This window comes from Pantherophis guttatus, chromosome 12 (genome assembly GCF_059756535.1).
Source record: "Pantherophis guttatus breed Tessera chromosome 12, ASM5975653v1, whole genome shotgun sequence".
Classification (NCBI taxonomy): domain Eukaryota; kingdom Metazoa; phylum Chordata; class Lepidosauria; order Squamata; family Colubridae; genus Pantherophis; species Pantherophis guttatus.
The window spans coordinates 26,552,705-26,579,708 of NC_142074.1; the positions used below are offsets into that span (position 1 = coordinate 26,552,705).

The following is a 27,004-nucleotide window of genomic DNA, read 5'->3' on the forward strand; positions in this document are numbered from 1 at the left end:
ACCTCAAGAGCCCCCCCCCCCCGGCCTTCCTTTGCTGGACAAGGCCAGCAGGTCACTGGCCTGGCTCAGCTGGAGGGTCTCGCCCTGAGGGTGGGTGGAAACGCCAGCCACAAAGCAGCTGCCCGAGGGGGGTGGGGATTCACTACCTCTGTGTGCAATCACACACACATGCAAGCACACCCAGCGAACGTGGAAGAGAAGACAGAACATTATTCCAAGATCAAATCCATGTTGAGATTTATTTTTGCAACCGTGATGTCTGGAATTTGGAACCACAGTCCAGGGTCTTTTCCCCCAATTTTAAGAACAGTACTTCACATTCCCTTATTTTTTCCACTTCCATCCTGTGCACTGGAAGTGGCTCCCGTCTCTCTCCCCCTATCAGGCTATAGGGAAGAGCAGCCGAAATGCAGAGGAGGATTAAATGGACATCTGATAGCACCCACTCCCAATTTTGCTAGGCTGCAGCGAGTAATGCCCAAGTGACACAGTAGCCAAAGGACGCACGGCTGGAGAAGAACTCAGTTGGCCCATTGCCCCATTTTCAGGGGCGCAGAGACTCCACTGGGTGGTGACTCTAGGTTTTCTTCCCATCATTCTGGACCTCTAGGCAACCACAGGCAAATCCTCCACGGTGGCATCTCTTTCCGTCTGCTTGGCAAATCCCAACCCTACTACTTTCCTTGGGCATTCCTCCTCGCCGTGCCTGTCGGCAAAGGAGACCGGCTGCTGTGCCCCAAGAACCGAGCTGGTTGGTTCATTTGCAGCAGAAAGGGAGATGCCAACGTCTCCACTCCTTGTACTCATGCAGTAAAATCACTGTTGCACATGGAGACACAATGACAACCAGCTCCCAGCAGAGGGGCCCCGCCCAGCTGTGCACACACGACCAACATGGGGAAGATCTGGCCCCACTGCCTGCCGGCCCACTTGGTGTGGCAGAAGCAACCTGTCCCTGCAGCTGCCCTCCAAGGCCAACAGTGGCTGTGCCAACCCTTGGCTGGAAACCAGGCTGCGAAGGCCAAGGCATGAGGGCTGCTGTCTCAGCCAAAATAGGAACATGTCCCCAAGTGCCAGTGCGGACAAGGCAGCTTCCCCTGCAGCTCTGACTTAAGGAGCTGATCAAACACTACCAGTGGGGGGAGTTGGTTGGTCTCTGCCCCTGGGCAGTCATCTGGCACGCCCTGGGCAGCCCCTCCACACCAGGGCGGCCCGTAGTGGCTGAGGGGCTCTCCCAGAAAGCTGCAGGCTCTACATACAGATTCCAAAGTGCATTTGCGCAATACAGGTGAGAAATAAATTAAGGTATATATTACTCTTTAAATAATATCTTCTTTCCAAGGTATGTACATTTTTATCACACTTTCCAACAGATTGGATCAATGAGGCAAAGATGCAGAGGGAGCAGGAGGTGGGGAGAGGGGCACAAGGGCAGGCAAGCTGGCCCCACAGGGCCCAGTCTGCCGTGCAGGCGGGAGGGGCGGCTCCAATTGCAGCCTCCAAAGGGCTTCCTGCTTTCCCTTCTCCAAGGGGCCTTCACAGCAACATGAGGTGTGTCTGGGGAAGGAACCCTCTGCCTCATAAGGAATGGCTTCAGCTTAAACTTTAGAAAGTTTAGACGCCAGATCACGAAAGAAAACTGGATTTGGAATTATTGGTCTGCTGAACTGCCTCCTGGATTCCACCAGGGAGCTTCAGGGACTAGTGAGAAAAAGATGTCAGTGGGGCCAATGCCAGAAGTGTGTATGTGGGGGGGGGGGGGGAAGGGCTGGTTGGGCAGGGGGTCAGCAGCAAAGGCAGAGGCCTTAGGCTCTTGCTCAGGGGCACCCTTGCTCCCGTGGACCGACTGGAAAAGCGGAATTGCTTGGGTGACTATTGCCAGTAAAGACAGCTTTCCTTGCCCAACTCTGAAAGTGGCACCTCAAGAAGAGGGTGTTGGAGGCACTCCAGATGGCACCCCAGCCAAGTGCCATCAGCCTCCCCGGCCCTGACACAAAACCGAGTGCGGCGCATCCACTGGTGTGTTGAAGACAGCCCCCTTGTGTCCCGGGAACAATGGCATGCATGGAAAGAAGCACAATTCAAGCGTAGGAAGGTGACCACAGCAGCTGCCACACGGAGGGGCCAGAAGACGTGGAGGCCAGGAAGGGCAAGCACAGCCATCATCTTTGGCAAAATGTGGAAATGTAAACTCCAGGGGTCCTTGCAAGAAGACCTTGGCCCGGTGCTGGTGAGGCCCGGCAACCCCGGTGGACACAGTGAAGATGGATGACGGCCACCAAGCCATCTCCCTCGGAGGACCTTCCCTACTGCTGCCCGGCAGGGTCCTTAATTCCCTGGAGGAGCCTCTTCACATGGCCCACTTTTGATATCCCAAGTTCCTGCAGGCGGGGAGAGAAGAGAGCTGCTCAGGGGAGCACTGCACGCTCACCTCCCCATCCAGTGGGCCCTTCTCCTCCCAGCTCTTCAATGTCCCCTTTGCACCACTAGAGGCTCCATGCAAGGTTGGTTTCTTCTGCAGCCATCCTCATGCTGAGCTCCCACAGGGCCCCTCTCCAGAGAAACCCCCCTCCCATTAAAGGAATGGGGTAGAAGAAGCCAACCCCCTCTCCCCCCTGCAGGCAGGACTACGCGGTGTACCTTCAGGTCTCTCCTCTCCAGCAGCATCAGCTCAGAGCCCTGGATGTCATGGCGCATAAAAAGCTCTTTGTATTCCCCTAAATCCAGCGCCTCCAACCAGGCGGCCACCTCCTCAGGGCCCCAACTGTCCACTGGCAAAAAGGAAAATTGCAGGATGGTTGGTTGGGGAAGGGAGGGGCTAGAACAGAGATGCGTGTGTGAAGGCAGAGGCAGGCAGATAGCAGCATAGGAAGCTCAGGCACAAGGGAGGAACAGCAGGAAGTTGGGGGGGAGGGTTGGAGGGGATTTGTAGATAGATCAATGACACCTGCAAAATTTGTGCCTACCCTGGGCAGGAAGTCCAGCACTTCTGGGCTTGGGCATCTGTGCCCCCTCCAGACGGGCTCTGCCTTGCCCTGGAGAAACCGCACCCAGGCCACCAACTGCTTCCCATCCACCCCACCAGCTACGGGGATGCTGCATCATCGTGTTGGGTGGGCTGGCTGGCCCCTCCGAGGTGCTCCTTTAGCCAGATGCTGAAATGCCACATCCTGCCCTTCTGGGGTCTGGGAGGACCGCCAGATTACCTGGGGTGAACCCGCCAGACCTCTGCTTTTGGAGCTTCTCCTTCTTGGGCTTGGCAAGATTAATCCGTAGCTTCAGGCTGCCCTTGTTGCTGCCCCCAGGAACCTCCGGGCCCATGACCTGCCAGGAGGAGAAACTGCTGCTAGCAGAACAGGAGACCCTCCGTTCTCTGCCTCCCTTCCCAGGACTTTGCCAGGGCATGGCAGCCAACAGAAGGAAGGCAGTGGCAACGGCAGATGTGACTCGGCTTCCTTTCCCTGCTGGCTGGCTTGGACACCCAGCAACTCTGCCACCCAGCCTTCCCACCCTGGAGCCTCCAACCAGGCTGGCCAAAAGCTGGCCCGGGGACTCCGGAGGCCTCCTTCCAAGGCAGCCAGTCAGCTCCTGCATGGAAAAGCAGCCACAGGCCGAACGACTGGCTGCTGTGGCTCTCTGGGAAGCTGCCCCCACCCGTCCATGTGCCCACCTCCTCAACTGAGCTTGAGACGGGGGCCATCCAGTGGACATCAGAGAACCTCTGCAACTCCTGGCTGACAGCGCCCAGGGCCTGGTGGATGGCGTCCTCTTGATGGGGAGAATCCAGCTGCTGTGAGAAAGGCTGTTGAGAGGGGCTGCCTTTGCCCCAAGAGAGGGCAAGGGATGTGTGGGGCACCCAGGAACCTCCAGAAGCTTCTGTCCCACACTCACCTGCTTTCCTTCCAGGAAAGCCTGGGTTTCGGTGCACAAGGCCTTCACACTGACGGACACCTCCACAGCTGTACTCCGGCTAATCAGCTGCAGCCCGCCCCCCCGGCAGGAAAGAAAGGAATCAGCAGGGGCTGGCAAGGAAAGGCAGGCCACCAGCAGCCAGGACTCAGGGGAGAGACATCCACGGAGCGTCCCCAGCCCACAAGTGAGTCCTTCCACGCCCCACATGAGACAGCTCCCCGCTCTCACCTCTGGAGCCCCACTGCTGTTTTTGCAGGCCAAGACCTCGCTCAGGGCTAGTGAGCTGCTGTTCACGGCGTGTGCCAACTCCTGCTCCATGCCTTTACGGGACTTGGCGGCCTCTCGTATTCTGCAAGGGGGGAGAAGGAAATGGCCTCTCAGCCACAGAGGTGGCAAAGCCAATGGCAAGGTAATGTCACTTCCCCCCCCCCCCTTCTTTGTGAACTGGTTCCTGTTGAATGCAGGAGAACGCAGATTCTGGGAGTCGGAAATCCACGCATCATACATTTGCCAAGAATGAAAACCTGGGTGTAGAACAGCTTATGGTGAATGTCCTTCCGCCAGGAGCTATGCAGGACTCCCTCCTCCTGCTCCCCCAATTCTTCCAAGATCTCGTGAGGGGGGGCTAGGCTGAAAGAGCACTTGGCCCACAGAGACTCCCCAATGCCTCCCTGTCATCCGTGGTGGGGAACAGAGGCAGCAAGGGATCTCCCACAAGCACAGACCACAAACTGGGGAGCAGCTCCCCGTGGCAGCCTTTGCAGAGGTGCCACTTTTAGGGTCTGGCGTGGTTGGCACCTGCTAATGAGGGTTTCGGTGGCTCGGACCAGCTGCTGCATCTGAGCTGCCTCCTCTTCCGTCAGGTATTCCATGGACTGCTGGGAGCTGAGCCGCAGCCGGGATGGGGCTCGGTAGGCCTCCCCCTTTTGCTTGTCTTCCCATGATTTCAGGGTGCTCTCAAAGGCCTGCGGGGACACAAGTTGGCCATGGCTGACGAGCAGGGCTGGGGTCCTGAGTATGCAAGCCCCTCCCACACCAGCCAGGATGCTGGCAGTTTTAGACTTGGCCAGTGGGCCAAGATGCGCAGAGTCAACAGGACTGGCTCTCCCTCTTAGCCGACAGCCCAACAATTTAGCCACTGCCAGATTCCTATGGGACCACCCTCCACTCTGCAGTGGGTTGCTCACCCTGTCCCTGGTCAGCATCTGGGCACGGTTCTTGTGCTGGATCTTGATCACGCCTGGGGGCTGTATCCAGGCCTCTCCGTCCACTTGCACTGGGACCCCTTCGTCTCCCCGAATTGTGATCTTCACCATCCGGCACTGGGGAGGAAAAGGGGCGATGGGAACGCTTGTCCACCTTGTAGAATAGCCACAGACGTCTCAGGCAGCGGGCCCTGCACAGGCCCCATCTCACCTGGGCGATGCGGTGGTGCTGCAGATTGATGACCCGAGAGACCGCCATCTGGATGCTCCCGAAAACAGCCACCACCTCGAGTTTCTTGTCATCGAAGGAGGGAGCTCCGAAATTCTGGCAGGGAGAAGGCCGAGTTTCATTGAGCCAAACCCTGGGAAGCTCCCCTCGGGGCAGTTCTGCCCATGTTAAAGTGCAGACCTCCTGAGTCCACGCAATTCTCAGCCAAGTAAGTCAAGAGGCTTGTTGTGCTTCTTATGTTGCAATATTCTGTTGCAATATTGCAAGGAACACAAGAGGCTTGTTGTGCTTCTTGCAATATTGGCAGTGAAGCCAGCCTCCCCCAGCCCTCCACAAACACAAGGAGAAGCCGTCCGTGGCCTCTGTGGCCAAGAGGCAGGTGCAGAGTGCCAGAGACTCACACTGTCTTCCTTGGTGCCTCCCCAGAAGTTGATGCCGCCTGCGTAGCTGGGAATGTTAAGCACGGCGATGCCCTGCAGGCTGGGCAAGGAAATGGGAACCCCGTCGCACTGGAAGAGAGCGGAGAGAAGCGCTGAGGGTCCTTTTCTGAAGGCACGTGGAGCCGGAGTGCCTGGAGAGAGCTCCAAGCAGCCCCTTTCTCTTGGCAGGAGGCGCCTATCAGGAGGCCCAGGCCCTGGTGCTTGGACAGCTGACCTCCTTCAGGCAGGAAAGGCAGCCACCACCTTTGCAGTACCTCAAGTTGGACCCGCTGCTCCAGGTTCTTGTAGGTCCGCTGCAGCAGCTCCTTCGTTCCCAGGACCCCGTACCACATCATATTTTTGGTGCGGCTGCTGCAAAGGCAACCAAACAGGGAATGTCTTTCTGTTTTCTTCCACCATGATTTCCAGACCCCTAAAGCCTCCTGCAGTGTGGGTGCCCTGCCCAGGAGATCATCCCCCTGCTTGGCTTTCCTCGGTCCTGCTGGGTTTAAACTGCTCTTGGCCAACTCCTCTTCCTCCAACTCCAATTCCTACTCCCAGCCAGAGAATTAAATGGGTTTTCCCTCCAGGGTCAAGCAGTTAGCCAGCTCCAATAGCTTTGCAGGACCTTTGGACATGAAATAAGTAATGGCACAATTATTGGGCTCCTCCCCAGACCTCCCATTCCTGGTGGAAGAGTCTGGCAGGGGCTTCAGGGGCCAGGACACAATTGCCATGTTTCCAAAGATTGACAGGGCCCCCAAGAGGCTCCTGAAGCCGAAACTCTGGTGTGTCCCTGAGCAACCAGAGTGGCTTCCCTTCCACTGCTGGAAGTGGGCTGCAGCCGTGGCCCAGACAGCTCTCCAGCACCTGTCTCCTCCTGGCCTGGGACAAAGGGATTCCCCAGCCAGCTGTCAAATGCAGTCACAGTCTCTGTCTACACATGGACCGGCCAGGAGAAAGAGCTTTGAAGCTGGACAAGGGAGGCTCCATCTCAGGGTCTTCTGGGCTTCCGCCTTTGGCAGCATTTAGACTTTACCTGCACTTCTTTGGGTGCTCATCCCTTTTGTTGTTGAATTCCAGGGAGATCTTTGCATCCAGGCCGATGCCAAAGTAGTTATTCATGACACACCTTTCAGAAAATTGTCTGGAACCGGCAGATGGAGGGAAAGGAAACAGTTCAGCAATGAGCACTGAAGCAGAACCAGGAATACAGCACCAGAATACAAATAGTGGCTCTGTTTTCTCAGTTTCCGAGCACTGCAGGGAGGTGGGCAGGAGCATTTGGACACCAGCGCAAGAGGCACAGGGGGAGGGGGGGCTAGATGGCTTTAAGATCAGAGCCCTGATTGATGTGACTGTGCCTTCTTCCAGTCTCCCAAAGCAGGCTAAAATTAAACGACCTGTTTTATCAGTCTCCTTGAAGGATGTTAATGGACTGAGGTGGGCCAAGCTTTTCAAGGTCACTTTGAAGTGGTGGAGGCTGTCCAAGCCTTTTTTGGGGGGAGGGGGGATTTGCTGAAGCAGATCTGGCCAGCAAGGAGATGGGCAGCCTTCTTCATGGGGCCGTCCTGCCTCTTGTGTGAGCCAGTTGAAGCCAGGGAGTTTCCCACGCAAATATCCCCAGCCCATGGCAAAAGTGGACTGTGCAAACATGCAAAGCCCACTCTGGCTGTGCCTTGTTGAGGCTAATCTGAAAAAAAGAAGTGTGAGCTTTGGGAAATTCAGTCTCCGTTCTGGGTGCACAACAGGAGACCCCTTGAGTGCCTGAAGCAGGTGACAAAGCCAGGATCATCCGGCTGTGCCGCTCGTCTCTGCCAGAGCCGATTCCAGCCGAGGGGACCGTTTAGAGCTCTTTAAGATGGACACGGCCATTGGTTTAAAATGTGTTTGCTGGAATGACTGTTTGCCAGGTCCATTTGGCATTGTTAAATGCCACACATGGAGGGAAGAGCCGAGAAACCTTTTCTCTCACTAGCTAGCGATTCTTGCAACACGGAACTGTTCTCCCACTGTGGGCAGGTCAGAGAAGCCTCCGAGGCAGCCCTTCCTCCACTCATCCAGAGGAAACTCACATAGCTTCGGGGTCCTCGGAGAAGGGGGTAGGGGTGAAGTGCTCAGGCTGATCCAGGAAGAGGGAGGAAGTGGTGGAGATGACTGTATCACGGCGGGACTCTGGAAGAGACACAACCAGAGAGTCTGAGCAGCTCAGGAGAGGTGACTGGCCTCGACTTAGCCCCCCTGCCACTCCACACCCACTCAGGATGGAGTGTCTGAGCAATGCCTAAGCTCACCAGAGGCAAGAGACACCCTCCCTCCCTCTCTCCCTCCAGGGCCGGGCCCTGTGCTCCTTCCCTCACAGCCCCAGTCAGCCATCCCAGAGACTTACTCGGTGCTTCTGTCTCCTTGTTGAAGTCCTCACCACTGTCCTTCTTACTGGCCACCGAGAGGCTCCGGTAGGTCTGGGTCTGCTTGTTCTGCTCGTCCACCGCTGGCAGGAGGAAATACAAACACAAGCCCAGCTTACTCTAAAGCAGCAGTCACCAACTGGTGGTCCGTGAGAAAATTTTGGTGGTCCACAGAAAAATTAGTTGCATGTTTTTATATTGCACTAAATCAGGGGTCCTGAAACTATGGCCCCTGGGCTGAATATGTGCAATGAATGTTTGTGTTGCTGCAGAGAGTCTCCCCCTTCGGGGTCTTTTTGTGTGGGTCGGAGGGTGCACAAATTTCAACTTGGGGTCTGCTTCAACCTCCTGGTACGGGACTTTGGGCAAAGGCTGGAGGGAAGTGCCGCTGATGGCGAAGAGCCGGAGGACCTTGTTCCAGTGGGACTGCATCAAGGCCTGGAACGGGCTGACCATCTCAGCCTGCTGAGCTTCCAGGCGCCTGAACCTGGCCTTGCACTCCCGCAGGTCTTCCCTCTGCTTGGAAAGCCTATGCTCCTAGTGCTCAGTGAGGTGCTCCTGCTGAGCCTCCTTCTTGGTCATATTCCATTTGAACTGAGCTGTTTTGCCAACTCTTTCTCGTGGTGGCTGCTTAGCTCCAGCAACTGCTTCCTGTTGGGACCCTAAGGAGCCTGGGCAGGGAGGCAAGGAGAGGAGTGGCTGGCAGGAGAGGGGTGAGTAGAGGCCGGCAAGGCGCCCCCCCCCCCGCCCTGATGTGCATGACATTGAGTTGGCCATCGAGTTGAACACACCCACCCAGTCACATGACCACCTAGCCACACCCACCTAGACAGTCATTAGGCAGATCATATTAGTGGTCCATGGGATTTAAAATTATGAATTTAGTGGTCCCTGAGGTCCGAAAGGTTGGGGACCCCTGCACTAAAGAGGGACTTGCAGACCCTGCAGTGTTCTGGTTTCCACAATCAGCACATCAAATGGAATTTTAAAAGGACGATTTGCTCTACAAGTAGCAAAACTATCTGTATGGAAAGGACGGAAAGCACTAGCGCAGCAACGGTAGCAGCAGCTGGCACTGGGAGCAGCGGCCCCTCCACCCAAGCCAGCCCCAGGGCCTTGGCACCCAGCAGACGATCTCCACCAAGGTTCTGTTGGGGACGCCATTCTTGATGTCCTGCCTGCCCACCCTCCAGCATGTTCGGGCTGTTGGCCCACCAGAGCCAGTCTCTATGCCAGTCCAGCCTTGCGCCTCCATCCATTTCCTGGCTGGCTACAGAGGCAGGACCACATCTCACCCTTCTCCGTCTGGTCGATGATCTGGCGCAGCGCCTTCTTGAGGCTGTTGGCTCTTAGCATGAGCTGCTCCTTAGACTTGAAGATGCGAGGAGGCCGAGGGCTGGGCTGGATGGGGCTCTGCTCCTTGACCTCGGGAGCTGCAGAGCGGCCTTCCGGGACCACGATGGCCTGCGACTCCTCATTCAGCTCGCGGACCAGCGAGTCCAGTTTCTCACTCAGTGTGGCACACTAGAAGTGGGCAAGGGGGATCAGCTGTGCAGGCTATGCCTACAGCTGCAACACCACCACTCCCGGCCGGGCCCAAGTGGGGAAGGTAGGGATACCCCTGCACACACACAAACACAAAGGAAGGGATGCCCAGCAGACCCCCGGCTCTCCTCCCAGCATTTTCCCATCAACGCTCTTCCAATCCTACCCCCGACCCTCGCAACTCTGCTCTTATCATCTGGGCAGCCACTCGCCTTGCCAGCCATGATGGCCGCTTCCTGCTTGTTGTCAGCTGCCCGTCCATAAGCCTTCCCCACATCAGCTACAAAGTCATTCACTGTCCCACACAGGAATCTGGGAGAAAGAGAAACCGAGGTTGCAACTCCCAAGCAATTCAGCTGGGCCCTCGAACGGAGCAAAACCCACAAGCAATTGGGGGCAGCTTCTGTTTTCTGGAGGGGAAACTCAGAACGACACAGAACATCCGTTATACTTTAAAATTCTCACTAGCAAAGTTAAACTGATGAGAGCTGCTGGATATACGGAGATAAAATCTATGTCCGTATAGCATGGGACGCACTCTCAAGATAGACAGTGTGTATTAATGTACATTCGCAGAAGCTCAGAGGTGTGGGGAAAAGCAACAGGCTCCATTCTGCGATTCTCACTGGAGAGGAAAGTTCTCAAGACAACAAGGCCAAATCTGCAGTGGGGTTTGGAAGGGGTGGTTGGAATTGTGCAAAGGTTGTTACGACTTGCAAGCTATTGTTGAGGTGCTTGCAACTTGTATTTGCCCCATCCCAGACAGAACAGCATTGCTCTTACTTTGCCGAGGAGATCACCACCGAGTGTTTGTCGGACTCCAGGATCTTTGCCAGGTGGAGGGCCACTGAGTCAGCATAGTGAGAGATCTGAGCCTAAGGGAAGAGTGTCCATGCCACTGTCCCTTAGGTCAAGTCCCTCAGAAGGGCCAGGCAAGGACAGGGCACCCACCCCCCTTCAAGCAGGCCTCCTGCCAACCTGGATGGTGGGATTCTCGCTCTCGTCTTCCTCGAGGGTGGGGGGCGACTGCTTGGGGGCCTCGTAGGTCAGGACGCTCCACCTGCAGGGGAAATGAAGGGGGTCTGCAGTGCTTCCCACCCAGGCACGTGGACATGGGAGGGTCCTCAGGGCTGAAATGGCAGGGCCTGTCCCCGCCCCCCCGGACAGGAGCCAAACATCCTCTCCCTGCATCATTCAGCCCTTGGCCCTCCTTTTTGGGGAGTTGTGTAACTGCACCGTTCCTTACCGGTCCAACATTTTTGTGGTGGCGCGCTCCAACTTCTCCAGAACCTGCAGCAACTGCGTATCATCATCGCAGAGGCTGCCCCAGCCCAGCACCCGGGCCAGGTCATTCCCGGTGCCCAAAGGCAGGACGCCAAGCTGGCACTGCAGAAACACAGAGAGGTGGTGAGTGAGGTTGGCACAACTGAAATGGCATGCAGCTTCATCCGAGGCCTCTGGGTACCCTCAATTCTTCCTGTTCCCCAAGGCCTGCACCTACCCTCCCTAATTCTCCAGACCAATGTCTCTACAAGGGAAAAGCAAAGGGGTTGGGAGCACCTTAAAGCGAACCCGTCTTCTGCAGCAAACATTTTACGGATGCCAAAAAGGCAGGTTGGGAGGGGGGATTACTTTTCCCTCTGCCTTCGCTAGTTTCTCCTCCCCACAAGTATCAACACTTACATAAATAATTGTATGCAAAGCTCTCTTGAGCTCAAAAACCCTCCAAGACTGCCAAAACCTCTTATTTGCCATCTGTTTTTGCACACACAGTCACACGTTTTCTCCTCCTGATTTGAATTCAAGAAAGTGCATGTGTGCGTGCATGCAGGCACTCTAGATACAGAGAAAGAAGCCAAGAAGCTGAGTGTGTTGCACAACTCTTGACTCGGCTGGGTGTTGGGCTTTGGGGGGCAGCCTTCACCTGCTTGTGCAGTCCCAGTGAGTCAATTTCCGACAGGACCCAGCCAACGCTGCCGTCTCCGCCACATACCAAGATCCGAAAGGTGGAGAACTTTTGAAAGAGCCGCAGCCTGGCCAGAGGAAGAAGGAAGAGAAGAGGGCAGTGGGCAGTGAAGCATCAGCAGGCAGGCAGCATGGAGCCTGCTGCAAGGAAAAGGGTGTGTCACCCTGCCCACCCACCCAGCCAAAATGGCCCCGAACGTGGGTGGAGAACCTCAACTCTTGGGCTCCCTCGGCCATCACCCAAGGCAGGACAGTGGGTGGTCTGAAGAAGCGGGACCCTTACCCAAGGTGTGGCCCACCATTCATGAGATCAAACACTTGGGCTGGATTGAGGAACTGCTTGAACTTGCGCAGAAATTTCACCCCTTGGTTATCCCCACTCTTGGAGTTGACAAAAGCCAGAAGGGGGCTGGAGCAGCTGGAGGGGCAGGTGGCTTTCCAGAATCCTGGCACAGGGAAAGAAAAGGCTGTGCTTGTGGCTCCCGACACCCGCTCGCTCACCTCCCCTGCCACTGCTGGGTGTTTTAGCCAACCGGGACAGGTGCAGTTATTGCTCGCATAGATTGGGGATGGATGAGAGCATCACCAGAAGCTGAGGAAGGAACCCCAAACTGGAAAAAAAAGCCCCCAATCTAGCTGGGCTATCTTCTGAGTAACAGAAGCCTCTGCTTTAGCGAGGACAAGAGAACCACAAGGAAGGAAGGATGGCAAACGTTTGACAAGCCAGAAAGCAACAGCCATCTTTCACAAATTAGAGAAATTGTAGGGAAGTGCACCCATGGCAATCAACAGCCAGCCCAACATCTGAGCGGCCCCAACAAGGAGGGCTGCTGGCCCAGTGGATGGAGGGCATCTCCAGCAGAGGGTGCCCTAAGATGCTCTGCAGCTGAAATGGATACACTACTCCGAGCCATCCCTGGCCCAGGGAAGGGTCCTGAATCTCAAAACTCCAAAGGCCCCCTGCGCATGACAGGTTGCTGGGCCTCAGGTGGCTCTCGGGGACCTTGTTCCCATCTGAGGGGGCCAGGACTGCGACTGCCAGGGTTCCCAACTGCATGAGGGGACCCCAGGCTGCTCCCAGCCACCCCTCTTACCATCGGAGTCAATACTGTTGAGGCCGGTGGGGGGGATGATGGAGACCTTGTACTGGCCCAGGGGACACTTCTTGCCCAGCTGCTCCCTGCAAGTGCTGTGGACCTGGAGGAGGGCAGAGGAACCCCTGAGTAAATTTCCCCCAGAGAACGATAGGGAGCTGTGGCCTTCAAGCTATGCAGGCTCCTGGCCCCCAAGTCCTGAGCAGAAGAGCACAAGGGCTCCTGCAGGCCACTCCCAGGGACCTCAGTGAGGCGAAGGGAGGCAAGGCTACTTCCCCTTCTGCAGAGCGAAGACGTCCGGGCATCCCTGGAACAACCATCCTCCTCTCTTGCCTGCCAGCTCCACTGACCAATGAAAATGGGTTGAGTCCCTTCCGGAAGCCCAAGCAACCCCCATCTCTCTCCTCAGCAAAGAGCTTGGCGTCCTTCTACACCCCCCCCCCAAGTAAGAGGAACCCCAACCTTATTTGAGGGGGAATCAAGCTCTGTCACCCTCTTCTCTTGTCCAGCGCATATGGGAGGCAGAGATTTAGTCAGAAAAAGCCAGGCATTTAGGTGGGGGAGGGGGTTTGCTTACAACAGTTTTGCACCAGAGGCAGCGCCAGTCCTGCAGCCTCCGGACACTGCCAGAAGTCTTGTCACACACAGCACAGCGGGCACCTACCGGAAGGTTCCCCTCCAGCCACTGGTGGGGCATGGCCACCTGCAATGAGAAGGGGCAGGCTTCTGTCTGCACATCCAGCTCTCTCCCTTGTGGGAGGGAAGTGGGGGAGGGGGCTGGCCGGCTGATCTGGTGCCCAAGGAAGCGCCAGACTCACCCCGTCTTCGTCCTCAATGATGTCGTTACCAATGGAGGCCAGCGTGGTCCATTTGCAGCTGTTGGTGGCTCTCACTGCGCAGCGTTTGTGGGCCTTGAACTTACACACTGCAAGAGAAGGGAAGAGGAGCTGCTGCCGGAGGAGGAAAGGGAGGGCCGGCCCTGCCCCTCTGCCAGGGAGAAAGGCCTACCTTCACAGGAGAGGCCGTGGGATGTGACGCCGGGCAGAGCCTCTCGGCAGACGTTGCAGAAGGTGGGTCGGGCGTGGGAGCAGGCGTACCAGTTGTGCATGCCGGAGAAGTGCTCCATGTTGAACTGGGAGGCCTGGAGCAGAGCACAACAATTGGGGGCTGCAGCCACGGAAAGCACTCGCCCCTCTGCCTGGGCTGCTTCCGGGACCCTGATCTGCCCCAGGCTTATTGAGAGGTTAAATCCAAGGTACCCCACATGGGCCCTCCCAGCAGGGACCCCTTGCAGGACCACCTCATTGATTTCCCATTTCTGGACAGACTTCAGGGCCCCGATCCAGTCTTCCATCTCCTTCCGGTTCTCTGCACAAAGGATGAGTTTTCGGAATGGGGTGATCACCTACGGGAAGGGAGGCAGAAAAGTCCTGCAGATGCTGTTGCTGACACCAACTCAAGCCATCTCTGCTTCCTGAGTTGGCCAGTGGTGGGCCCCGATGAAAAGCCCCCTAGCCCTGGTGACCTCTGACCTGCAGCCTTCAGGTCCAGGATGCTCCAGAGCGAGCAGCTCTTAGCAAGTCCTTAGCAACACAGTTGGCTTGGTCCCCCAAGTATGTGGGGCTCTGTTCTCCCACATGCTGAAAGCAGCATTTGAAGAAGCTTCTTAGGGTGAGCCAAAAATCAGGAGCCCTTTTTTGGATTGTACCTGTCAGCCGGATCTCCAGTATGGGTTTCTGCTTGCTATCTGCTGCCATAGAAACGGGGAGGGGGGGCATTTGGGATGGGGAAGTGAGCTGGTGTGTAGTAGTCCCATGAGAACTGGAAGGGACAGACAGACAATCTCTCCAGCAAGAAGCCTCTGGGTGACTCTTGGGGCTCAGCATCCTTTGACATTCGTCGGAAGCCATCTCGGCTGAGGCTGCTTTGCCTCCAGCCCAGCCCTGCTGGCTCTCCGGGTTCCAGGCAGAGGGAGGTTTGTCCGCAGTGCCTGTTTCTGTATCATTTGTAACACGGGATGCCTGCCGGTGCTCCCAACATGGGCTCTACCTCGGATTCTTTCCAACAGCCACCCACCTACCCAGCCTTCAAGAAAAGAAGACAGGTGCGGAAATATAGGACGAAGGGAGCTACTGTGATCTGTAGGGCCCAAAACAGGGAACGTGCTCTAGGAATCCCAGCCGAGTTGGAGGATGATGGGTTGGGGAAGGAGAGAGAAGAGACTCCTGGGTATGACTCCAACGTCAGGCTTCTGACCCCATCTAATCTACTGGAAAGGCTGCCAGCTGGCGTGGTAGACTTACCGTAAAGCTGTTGTTGATGTTCTTGGTGCTGGTTTCTGCCACGCTGGCATCTGACAGGTCCACTTCATCAAAGATCAGTGACTAGAAGAGCAAGGAGGAGGAAAGGGAGACGTAGCCTGAACTCCAGAATTTTGGAGGCCAACCATGGACAATCCCTCACCCTGCTCAAGCAGCTTCCCTTTCACTTCACAGAGGGCATCTTGGCTCGGAATCAGATCAAGAAAATGGGCAGAGCCCCCATATATTCCTTGGTTAACCCCAGGATTTTCAAGAGAGTCCTGTGGCTGTTTAGTGCAGATTTCAAAAGATCTGTGATGCCCATTCCACATAGCCATTTTGGTGCCCTCCCTCCCTCCCTCCCTCCCAGCCTTGTTCTTGTTGCACAGATCTGGGTATCTCTGCACAGGGCAAGGCAGGGAATACGTTAGGTCTTGGGAAGAGGCCAAAATGTGTGCTCTCTAATATGCCCAGGGCTGCCGGGCAGAGACTGGCAGCCCTTCCATACCTTGCCGTCCTCCTCACCTTGGAATCTTTGGCATAGTAGAGGGTCCGGCCACGCAGCTTGAAGAACCTTCTCTTCCACCGCTGGAAAGAACTCGTCTGCTTCAACAAGAGCCCCTCCTTCACACTCTTCTGCAAAGAGATTGAAAATGTGGTTTGTTGGCATCGGGACCTCACCGGGCGATTCAGACACAGCTGCCAGGATTGCAGCAGCCTCTGTGAGTAAGTGGGTCCAGTCCTGGGTCCCCACAGCTTCCCACGGTGGCACCCTCAGCATCCGGACTTCTTCAAAGCAGGCCCCCCTGGTCCACCCATCACCTGTTGCCTTTGTAATGTCTATATGGGCAGGTCAGAAGTTAGGAGGCTGCCCTCCTGCCAAGTGCAGCATAGGGAGGAAGGCTGGGCACCTCTGGCCCCACCTGCCCTTGCCCCAAGGCAATTCCCCTCCTGCCCTCTGGCAAGGCCAAGTCTCCACTGCAGCCCCAGCTGGGTGGGCTCCTTCCTGCTTCTTTCCTGCCAACACTCCAAAGGAGGGCAGGGCACCTGGGGCTACCGCATGGCTGCAGCAGGATCAGCCGCTCCAAGACAAGGAGGACAAAGGTAAGTTTTTATCGGAGAGTTCAGTGCCGAGGGATCAAGAGCTCCACCACAGGAACCGGAAAAACCTGATCCTCCCTTGGGGAAGGAAGCTGAGCACCCTCTGCCCGGGGAGAGCCCAGGCAAGCTACCCAGCACTTTTGACCTATGACGCAAAAACCTCAACTGGGAGAGGGCTGTACCATGCTCTTCCAGTCTTGACAAGAACAGCTTCAGCGACAGTCGCCTGTCTCAGTCTTGGGCCACCCTGGCTGAGAGACACAATCCAGTGCAGCCAAAGAACGCCAGTTAAGGAAGGTTGAAACACTAATTCTGCTACTTGGAAGCTCAAGAGCATTCTTAGGTTTCCTCTGTCCCCAAATGGCCTCAGCACCCTTGTTGAGCCCATCACAGAATTCCTCTTCTTCTTCCAACAAAAGGTTCCCCGCCCCCCGTGGGGTCCTCTCTTGCCCAACAGTCTCCCTGGGGTTCCCAGGAGAGCAGGGCCGTATTCCAATCCGTCTTTCAAAAATCTGCCCTCAGGAACCAAAGCGTATGCCCAGTGTTGTGATCCGCCAGCAGTCTGCAGAGCTGGCAGCAGACTTGGACAGGGAGGAGGCTGGGGAGGACAATGGGCCAGTCCTGGAGACAGGGGAGGGCCCGGATGAGGGCTCTGCGTCGGAGGCAGAGATGGGGCCAGGGCCATCTGGGAGTGATGTGCAGACTCCGGAGCCTCTAGAGGCAGATAGCAGAGAGGCAGAGGAACAGGAGGAGCCTGCTCCTAGTGTACGCATGCGAGGAGCTGCCAGAAGGCAAGAGCAGCTGAAGCAAAAAGGACAACTCAGGAGTAAGGCCAGGAGATGATTGGCCTTCCCATAAGGCTTAAAAGAGCAGCAACGGCTCTTGGGATCTTTGTAGGAAAGCAATGTTGCTACTTTTCTCTTGCTTCTGAACTTTTGCCAAGAAAAGCCTTTGGCAGGGTGCCAAAGGAGACAAAGGTTGGTGATAAGGCCAAAGGATTGTTTATGAAGAATTTGTTTTGGACTTAATTTGGACTAAGCTGAGAATGAAGTAATTCTCAGCTGTTCTAATAAAATATGTTTGTTTAGGACTGATTGTGTCTGGTAATAACTACTTGGGCTTCGGTCACAACACCCTGCTGATTTGATCCCATTTAGAAAGGTGACTCCCAGTTTGCTAAACAGGAGCCGTTCCTTGAGCTCAGGCTGCTGGCTGGCATTGTGACTGACAGTTAACAAGAGAAGAACAAAATCTGATCTAAGCTGCTCCTTCCCCAGTGAAGGCTGATGTTGATCAACTAACAGCCAGCCACAGATACATTTCTGACCATGGTTAATTCTCGAAAAAGGCAGAGCTGTCCCAGGGGTTCTGGGGCCCAGCTTCTGCTCATCCAAAAGGCCCTGCCGGAGCTAACCTGACAGCACAAGGGCTCCACTTGGCCGGCTGCTGCATTCAGGACTCCAGAGTCCCTCTGGGGACAACTGATCTCTGCACCCTGCCTGGCAAGGCCTCTTCTGAACATGGCGTCTTGAGCATCATTCTTCTTCATACCCGAAGGGCAAACTTGGGGATGCTCCTTCTTGCACCGGGGAGCGCTTGTGAATGACCAGGCCAGAAAGAGAAGGAGGAGGAGGATTAAGTCTAACTGGACCTTTGGGCAAAGAACCAGCCCTTTCCATGGCACGAACCACTCATTGGGGAGCCTGGAAGGCCAGAAATGCAGAGAGCATTGGCTCTTTTTGGGGGCGGGGCCTACCGTGGCTGCTGCACAGAAGCTGCCCCTCCAGGTCCCCGCCACGGGCTCAGCCTCTCCAAGGAGGTTACTTCACCGTGCGCCAGAGCCTGGGGCTGCCAGTCTGCCATAGCAACACAAACAAAAGGGTGAGGAAGCCCGGCTGGATTGGCAAGGATTGTCCAGCCCAACCCAGCAACTGCGCGCATCCACATCCCCCGGGATCCCTTCAACCTGGCAAAGGAAGGACTTTGGGGAGTGCACCTCTCCTTCACACACCGGACTTGACTCCAAGGAGTTCCTGTCTGCTTCCATCCTCCCCCCACCCCCAGGCCAGCACTCCCCACAAAGTGCCCTGGAGAAGCTGACCAGGGCCAGGAGCCCACAGCCCATCCTTTTGACAACTGACAGCCCCGTGGCAGCTTGTTTGCCATCAGTAAACAGGCAGCGGCTGCATGAGGATGCTGTTGACACCTGTGCCAACTTCTAGCTCAGGACCCTGGCCCAGGCAGCCCGTGGGCACGTCTGGCAAAAAGCAAGCCAAATAAATGCAGCAGCCGAACTGCTGGCCGGTGCAGTTTTTCTTGGCTCTTCTGCTTTGTTCCTGAAGCTTCTTCTCTAAAGCTTTGTGCAACAGAGGCAGAAGCCTTTCTCAGCACCCTTGGGACAGTGCTTGCACTTTGCTTTTGGAAACATTTGTATGCCACCTTTCAAAACGTTACATGCCTGAAGGGCTGGTAACACGCTAAATCATCAAAATTCAGAACAATCATACACCATGAAACCTGATTGAGGTAATAAAAGAGCCAAGGCAGTTAACTTGTTTCTGAGCAGCAGACACACCAAGAGTCACCAACATGGGAGTTGGGCAGCAGTATAAATTTGTTAAATAAATTAAATATGAACATGTTCCAAATGAGCGCAAGAAGGCAAATGAATGAATGAACAAGAGCGGGGGTGGGGGTGGTGGAGCGGAAGGGCTCTTCATTCAGAGGGGGCTGCCAATTAAAAAAAAAGGGTGGGGGGAGAGGAAAGGGGCTCTGACCATTTTGTGCCTTGATTTATTTGGCAAAGGGGCTGTTTCTGCTGGGGGCGACTAGCCAGAAAAAGGCCAGGCCAGCTTGATGGCAGCGGAGCAAGGACCCCCTGCTGAAAAGGGCTGCGTTTTGTCTTCATTGTGACTCAGGAAACACGACTGCAATTTCCACTTCTGTTGAACGGTTGCCACTCCTTCCTGTCTTTCTCACACATGCCCTTTTTTTTTTTCACAGCTGGGCATTGCAAAATTCACTGAAACTGAAGGAAAGTGAGGCTGCTGCTGCTGGTGGCAGAGGGCTCAACTCCAAGCCCCCCCTCTGCCTGTGTCTTGCCAGGGGAAGTGGCTGCTGCAGCCCCACCCCCAGGGCCAGGGCTGGAGGAGTGGACCCAAAGAATTGGGCCCAGCGGCACAAGGCGGCTCCTGTGGCCCAGAGGCCCTCAGGTCTCCCCTCCTGCAGCAGCCTGGAGCCCAAGTGGGGGAATTTGTCCCCAGGGCCTGCAGTGGGTGAGGGAGGAAAGAGGCTGCTGTCTCGGCCGTGAAGATCGCGGGTTGCCAGCCGAGAAGGCGACTGTGATCTGACGTCAGTATCCAGAAGAGGAGGAGGAGAAGGGAGATTGCGTGGGGGCTGTCCTGATGATCAGCACATTAAACCCTCTTCTCCTCCCCCTCCCCAAATTAAGTACCTTTCAGCTCTGAGATGGCTAGTCAAGACCGGCAGGGCAGCCACCGGGGTGCAGACTCAGGCAGGGAGAAGAGCTGAGGCAGAAACGAGGGTGCTGTGCTGCTGGGCCCCACACTGGTCACACCCCAGGCGGCAGCAGCCCCAAACGGAGCCCTCTTAACAGCCAGGGCGGGTGGAGGGGCAGGAGCAGCTCAAAAGAGTTTCTCGGGCTGCCTGGTCAGAGATTGAGGGAAGTGTGGGGCTGGGACAGGAGGGCCCCCGCTCAGACCAGGAGGGGCAGCTTGGGATGCCAGAGCTGGAAGCCTATCCTCGGCTGCCCCTCGGGAAGTGCTTGTAAAATGGAGCCTCCCGGCCTCTTCAGGGGCCTTCTCTGAGGGGACTTGCTGGAGCTGGCTGGGGATCCCTATTTAACATATTAGGTTGCCCAGGGTGACAGTGTAAAGGGGAAGTGTTGGCACTCTGAGGTGCCTCCGCCCGGCCACAGGAGCGCTCTCCAGGGTGCTGGGAACAGGCAAAGCCAGGCATTCCCGAGCCGGCCGGCTGCGTTTGGCGGTGCCTTCGCTCTGCCCCGCCTACCCCCCCCAGGCTTCTGCTCAGCTTCCTTTGGTCAGAACGAGCCACCTTCCCCAGGCTTGTTCTCACACGGGGGGCAGCCCAGGTCTGCTCCATCTGCCCAGAACAAAGCACCCCACAAGTTGGGCAAGCCTGGGAACCAGACAGATGGCTGCCCCAGGCCAGTAGCCCCCTCTTTCTGCTTCAGCGTCTGCAGCGGTGACTCATCACAAGCGAGACTCACAAAGGAACACGCTGCTGCCACCACCACCACCACATTCACAGCACCAAGTGAGCCCTCTCCTCCAAGTGTGATCTGGCACGGCTGCTGCCCCCACCCGAAAAGGAAAGAGCGAGAAAGGGGCGTCAGGGGAAGAGGAACCATTCAGGTTCCCTTCTGGTCAGCAACGGCTTCCAAAGCAGCCCGTAAGCTCCTTTCTCTGACAAATGGTCCAGTCATTCCCTCTCTGGCCAGCAACACACAATTGTGTGTGCTGCCTTGAAGAAAGAGAGAGGGGGGAGAAAGAAAGGAAGGGAGAGGGAGAGAGAGAGAAGGAAAGAGAGAGAGAGGGAGAAAGGGAGAGAGAAGGTGTGAGAGGGGAAGAGAGGGAGAGAGAGAGAAAGGGAGAGAGGGGGAAGAGAGAGAGGGGAAGAGAGAGGGAGGGAGGGAGAGAGAGAGGGAGAAAGGGAGAGAGAAGGTGAGAGAGAGGGGAAGAGAGGGAGAGAGAGGGGGAAGAGAGAGGGAGGGAGAGAGAAGAGAGAGAGAGAAAGGGAGAGGGAGTGGGGGGGAGAGAGAGAAAGGGAGAGAACATGAACCAGCTGGGAACAGAGCTCACATCTTTCTGTCACTGGCCTGTAGACCATCAAGAAAACGGAAAAGATAAAAAAGAGGAATAAATGCTATTTCTATGCTGAAGACAGACCCTGGAGAGATGTTTTCCCCAGAATCTGGGGCATTTTGGCCCCAGGCGGGGGAGAGAAGATGGAGGCTCTGCGTCAGCCTTCACCAACTCAGCCCTTGGGGGGTGGGGGGGCAGAATGGATGGGGGTGAACATTTAATTCTCAGAAGTCTTGGTTACAAAATGTTCCAAAGTGCCAGGATGGAAAAAGCTAATTTAGATAAATAGAGCCATGAAGGACAGAGCTTAAGCCCGTGAGATCTACTTGGGGCTGGATTTCTTTTTCATATCTGTGAATTGAGTGCAACCATTTGGGTCCTCATGCAGGACAGCGACTCAAGAGGCAGGCCAATCTCCGGCTTTGCACTAGGACAAGGCTGTACAAATACTGTGTGCTAGTGCAAGCCAGGCTAACACAGTGAGCAGTTTGCATGTGGGAGGGCTCAGAGAGCTGCCCTCAGAATATTCCCATCTATCTGTTTAGCCAGAGAAAACAAAAAAAGGGAGATTTCAGAGCTGAGAGATAGCAGGTGCTTCCGGCCAGGTACCTTCCTTCCAAACCCTTAAAAGGAATGAAAATGTGAAGTCAGCCTCCACAGTCCAGAACTGGAGGGCAGTCAGTGTAATATTAGTTTAAAAAGCATTTTGGACGGGAGCCATAAAATTACGGGCCGATTCCACATTAATTAATTAATTGAAAGCATTGTTAAAGCTAAGTAATGCCTTTAGGGCTAATGCGGTTCCACTGGTCTTCCAAATAGCCCATCTCCCTCCTCCTCCTCCTCCTCCTCCTCCTCCTCCTCCTCTGCTGCCCCTGGGCCCTTCTTGTCTCATTCCCAGAAACCAAAGGCTACCACAGGGCGGGCACTTTTCACTGAGGGAGCAAGAAAGGGGGAGAACCCAAACCCTGAGCAGGTCAGCTGAAAAGAAGGCGGAGGGCCTGCTTCGGCCAGGGGCTGGGAGCAAAGAGAAGCCAACTCTGGGAGGGTCTGGGACCAGAAGGGAGGCGACAGGCACCCCCACTTCATGTCCTGCCCCACCAGCTGGCATCGACCAGGCAAGCGGCCCGTCAAACCCGGCGACTCTGAGCCATGGAGGGGAAAGCGCCAGACTCTTCCGCAGGAGACGTGATGGAGAAGAAAGCCGACAGCCCATCACGCCTCTGGATCTGCTTTGGGAGCAGCCATGTTTGGAAAACTGTGTGCATTGCAAAGTGTGAAAAGAGCTCCCAAAAGATACTCTAGAACTGGGGGAAAAAAAAGAGCCTGGCATTTTGGAACACACTTTCAACAAGAGCTAAGCCTGCTTTAGTTGGGAAAAAACCCGTGACTTCTATTTTGTTATATAATTCTTAGCACAGATAGTCCTCGACTTACAACCCTTCATTTAGTGACCATCTAAAATTACAATTACAAAAAGTGGCTTATGACCACTTCGAAAACACCAAGTGTTTTTCACACTTATGACTGCTGCAGCCTCCCTATGGTCGCATGATCAAAATCCAGCTCCTTGGCTCCTGGCTCGTAAATAGGAGGGTTGCATGTCCCGGAGTTTATGTCTTCACCTTTTGCCACCTTTTGACAAGGAAAGTCAATGGGGGAGCCAGATTCACTTAACAACCATGCTACTAACTTAATGATTCACTTAACAACTGTGACAAGACAGTTCATAAAAAGGGGCAAAACTCACTTAACAACGGTCTTGCCTTGCTTAGCAACAGAAATGTTGGGCTCAATTGGGGTCGTACCTGTATTTTTCTCTTATTGCTAAAAAGCTGGAAACCCCCCTGATTTAAAGGTGTTGGGAGAAGACTTGGACTGCATCTTCACAAACCATCTGCCCCTCAGGACGGCTTCCCCCATGGGCACCATCTGTCCAGGAAGAGGGGACCAGAGGCAAGGTTGGCAGAACTCATGTAGTGGTCAAGGAAAGGCAATGCCAGAGGGAGCTGAGGACCAAGACCAGCGTTCCTCCACGGGGCTGCAGTTCCCCAGGCGTGGCCGGCTGATGCACTGGGAAAGCAGCCAGGTGGCACTGACCACCCACTCCTTCGGCTTTGCTGGCCCAGAAAGGGTTAACCATTTGGCGCGCTTGCTGAAGCACATTGCCAGCCACCAACCAGCCCTTGTCTCAGGCCAGTTTCTGTTGCAGCAGTTCCCTCTGCTCTGCCTCTCACAGAAATAAGCCTTTGACCTTTCTTGTGTTGGGGGTGGCAAGCAACAGCTCCAGGAAGCTGACCATTCCCCCCCCCATGACTAGCTGATGAGGGGTGCAGAATAAGCAGTGGGTGTCTTCCTGGGCAAACTCTGACCTCGTTAGACCCGTAGAACTCTGAGCAAAGGCAATCCGAGGAGTGCGGGAGGCCTTCTCAGTTGCTGGTTGATGACCACAGAAAATGCAGCCACAAGAGGCCTTGCCCTCTGATGCATTACAGCCCAGCTGAGCTCCTCCTGGGTGCCTGGCAAGCTCTACATCAAGTACACAAACATCTGTCTGTAAGGAGTTAGCAGGAGGTCCTCGGTAGCCCTCTGGACCAATGGCCCAGCTCTCCATCGCCTCTCACCAAAGTCAGCCAACAAGGATGCTGACCTCATGAGAAAAAGCTCCTTCAGTGCCTCAGCCACTGCACCTGTTGTTCCAGGGTCCATTGCCTCAGGATAAAGCCCCCTCCCCCTCACCACGCACCCAGCCCAGCCTGCAAAGAGCAGACACAGTTCTGGCAAGCATCACATTATTAACTCGGCTGTCAATCGCTCCAGCATTTCAAGGTTGTACAAGTCATCAGCTGGGGTGGATTTCAGAGAAGCCGCATCAGCTAATTTCTGTAATAGTTTATAATTGATTCCCCCCATTGTCTCCAAGAAACAATAAAGCATCTTCCTCCTCCACCAGCTGCCTCATCTCTGGCTTCTAATACTTCCCGCCGGGACCGTTGTGGTCTTTAAGCCCCCAGGAAGCTCTGCTGATCCCTCACACAGGGACCTGCTGCAGGACAAAAGGGGTAGAGGGGGTGTGTGGGGTGTCTGTGCCTGTGCCTGTGTGAGGGAGAAAGGTCAGTGGGAATGCAAGATGCAGAGCCAGGCACCCAAACTTTCTGCAGGGAGGCAGAATTCTCTTTCCTGCATTTTACACAATCCTCTGGAGAGGAAACAAGTTATTCCACAATGAGCTCCGACTACTCCAAATAGCCAAAAACTTGGGAGGAACTTTTGCCTTTTTTAAGCTATAAAAATGAAAGGGTGCTCCCTGTAATCCCCCAGGGGAGTCTTGCCCCGCTCTTAAGACATATCATGGCTGGTTTCAGTTAAGCCATTCAAAATCCAACTTTGGAGGAAAGAGGAAGAAATCTGAAACAGCAACACCTCTGCAGAACTGGCCTTTGGTAAACCTTCTTTAGAAGGGGGGGTTGTGGGGGGGTTCTCTTTTTTGCTGAAAGTAGCCCCTTAGCCAGAGGGTTAGGGTCGATTAACCTCTGCATTAACCATGGTTTAACAAGTAAACCACAACTGGTGGGTTTCACAGAACAGGTTAAGCCACAGGATCAGATTTACAAACCAGACAGAACCAAGTTCAGACATTGAACCACCTGAGGCTCCACTCTCGCTGCCACCAAACCAAAGCCAAAACGGACAGAGAGTAAAGCCGCCGCCGGATTCTTCCACAAATCTCCTGGCCAAGTTGACAATCTGCTGCCCCCAGGACAGGAGTCAAGGCAATGCCACCCGGGTGACTGGGCCCAGCAAAGCCAGCCTCGGCTTAAGACGAGAGGACCCCATACGACAGGAGCAGCTCCGCGACATCTGTCTTTCTCCCCCCCCCGCGGAAAAGCCCCCTCCGTCTTGCCGGGCTACCGAGCCTGAGGGCGGCAAAGCAGAAAGCAAGGCGCTCACTCGGGAGAGCCAACCGGGGGGCGCCGCTCTTACCTTGGCCCTCATCTGGCCCGAGGTGGAGACTTTGCGGATGAGCCTGTGGGAGCCGCCCTCCTGCTCGCCTTCGCTGTCCGAGGACTCCTCGCCCGGGGCCAGCCGGTCCATCTCCAGCGAGACCACCGACTCCCGGCCCTTGCGCAGGAACAGCTCTCCCGGGGGGGCCAGTTTCTCGGCCATCCTCCGCGGTCCTCTAAAGGAGAGGCAGGGGCGGGCGTGAGCCACGGAGCCCTCCGGAACCGCTTCCTCTCTTGCACCCTCCAGCCGTCAAGAGGGAGAGCAACCCGGCTCACTCTCCTCCCGAGGCCGGCGGAGCGCGCACTCGCTGGCCCCCGTCTCCATCCACCTCCTGGACTGTGGCGCTGGGGGGCTGCGGGGCGAGAAAGCCGCCGCTTTCCCCCGGAGAGACCGCGTGGGGCTTGGCGAACAGGTGGTTGGCGGGGCGGGGGCGGCGCCGGCCCTTGCCTGGTCTGCGGGGGCGCAGCCGCCCGGCCCCGACTTCGTAGCGGGCGACCTACCGCGTAGCAACGGCGGGAGAAACCCGCTGGCCCGAGCGGAGGCAGCGTCCCCTTCTGCGTCTCCGCAGCGCCGCGGGGAGCGCGCGCGCCCGTTTCGCCCTCGTCACCGGGCGCAGCTCCCCGGAGCCTCCAAGCCGAGCGATCCGCCACCACCGCGGCACGTGTTGCTTCCTCGGCGCTTGGCGGTGGCCACAAGCTCCTGCTTCCTCCCGCCAGCCGCCGCTGCAGTCTTCCCTGGTCCCGCCCGCCGCTGAGCAAACAAGCCTTTTCCCCGCCCCTCTCCCATGCGAAGCGCTCAAATGCCTTTTAATCCGGCTGAACGAACCCCGAGAAACGGCCCCAAATCAGCCTTGGCCCCGGCAGTGGGGCTGCGGAGGCGACCCTCTTCCCCGCCTTAGGAAAAGGGCCGAGGGGGCCTCCCCGCCCCCCTTCGCCGAATCAAGAAAAGAGGCAGATTGGAATCGCTTTCGAGAGCGGCTGCGGGGCCCCGTCGTGCTCTCGGCCTGCCTCTCAGCATACTAAGCCGGACTTGGTCGACCCAAATGTCCACCACTCGCAGGCGCCTTGCGGGAGGAGGGGGGGCGAACAAGAGATGGATTCAGGGGACGTAGCCGAGGAGGCGGAAATCCCGGAGCGGCCTTCGACGAGCTGCTCGCCTTCCCACCAAACCCTACACCTTCTACTGAGCTTGCGGGCGGAGTCCGCAGGGCAGACCCGGGAGGCCAGCTAGACCAAAAGCAAGAGGCGAGTTTGGGCCTCGGGATGAAGACCCGAGGACATTTTAGGCCGGGCCGACCTGCGTGTCCGCGCGCTGAGCGACTGCTTCGGGGGGAGGGGGGATAATGAGAATCCAGGCAACGGGCTTAGTTAGGTAAAGTTGGTTTGCTAAACCTGCGGGCAATAGCACGCGTGACGCGGTAGGTAGGAAAGGTGTCCTGTTGGGGCCGGGCAACCCGCCCCGGCTGCAGCCTTTCCCAAGAAGTTTGCGTCACCCACAAAGAGCCCTGGATCCGGAGCGGTCAGCAGGCAGCGCCCCCAGTTGTCCTCGGCCACTCGAGGCTGCTCCACTGCACTGCGCTCGGGCCAGTGAGGGGAAAGCGCCCAAGACCGGGAAGAGCGAGGCCACCTGCAGACCTCCTGGTCATTAAGAGAGTTGGAGCTCCCTCCAGGCGCCCCGGTTCTACCTTCCTTTCATCTCGGCAACCAGGCACAGAGTCTTGCCTCCAGAGCCCCATTGGTCAAAGCACCTTCATCTCCCATAACCTCCAGCCAATCGAGAAATGTATGTTCCTTCCAGCTCTAGCAGGCCAGCAAGTGGGGCTGAGGGCATTGTGGGAAATGGGCCCCTCTAGAAACCTATCTATCCTGCAAGCAGGGCAGCTAAGAACCCAGCCAAGGAAGACGGAAGGGGCTGGAAGAGGCAGGCAATGGCCCAGGGGGACTTGAGGTGTGCCATTCCAGCCAAGGAGCAGCCAGG

The 27,004-nt window shown here is 56.2% G+C and overlaps 1 protein-coding gene across 3 annotated transcripts; it reads right to left on the bottom strand.

Moving 5' to 3' along the window:
- Positions 1-220: 220 nt before the first annotated feature.
- DGKK (diacylglycerol kinase kappa) lies at positions 221-25,758 on the bottom strand. 3 transcript variants are annotated; one of them, XM_034441775.3, is made up of 30 exons: positions 25,528-25,758; positions 25,007-25,202; positions 15,603-15,713; positions 15,081-15,161; positions 14,078-14,182; positions 13,786-13,918; positions 13,596-13,702; positions 13,355-13,480; positions 12,778-12,880; positions 11,967-12,129; positions 11,643-11,751; positions 10,965-11,104; positions 10,697-10,778; positions 10,502-10,593; positions 9,931-10,030; positions 9,469-9,697; positions 8,155-8,256; positions 7,841-7,940; positions 6,805-6,912; positions 6,041-6,137; positions 5,748-5,855; positions 5,329-5,442; positions 5,100-5,234; positions 4,711-4,877; positions 4,141-4,261; positions 3,892-3,978; positions 3,671-3,790; positions 3,207-3,324; positions 2,641-2,771; positions 221-2,381 (listed from the first exon to the last, which is right to left on the bottom strand). In XM_034441775.3, exons 2-30 carry the CDS (start codon positions 25,187-25,189, stop codon positions 2,307-2,309), a joined length of 3,447 nt encoding a protein of 1,148 aa, XP_034297666.2. In that variant the 5' UTR covers positions 25,190-25,202; positions 25,528-25,758; the 3' UTR covers positions 221-2,306. The 3 variants fall into 3 exon arrangements, with proteins under 3 accessions (XP_034297666.2, XP_034297667.2, XP_087733784.1); XM_034441776.3 differs by having other exon boundaries at positions 3,671-3,787; positions 25,528-25,714; XM_087877658.1 differs by lacking the exons at positions 25,007-25,202; positions 25,528-25,758 and adding an exon at positions 17,593-17,813.
- Between the last annotated feature and the right edge of the window lie 1,246 nt (positions 25,759-27,004).

Bases quoted from the DNA above. Each gene is read 5' to 3' on its own strand.
- DGKK (XM_034441775.3), bottom strand. From the start codon at position 25,189: ATGGCCGAGAAACTGGCCCCCCCGGGAGAGCTGTTCCTGCGCAAGGGC. The intron at 12,881-13,354 runs GTAAGCAAACCC...GCCCTCCTCCAG, and splicing joins GCCTCTGGTGCAAAACTGTT to GTCCACAGCACTTGCAGGGA. The intron at 2,382-2,640 runs GTACACCGCGTA...CCCCGCCTGCAG, and splicing joins TGGAGAGGAGAGACCTGAAG to GAACTTGGGATATCAAAAGT.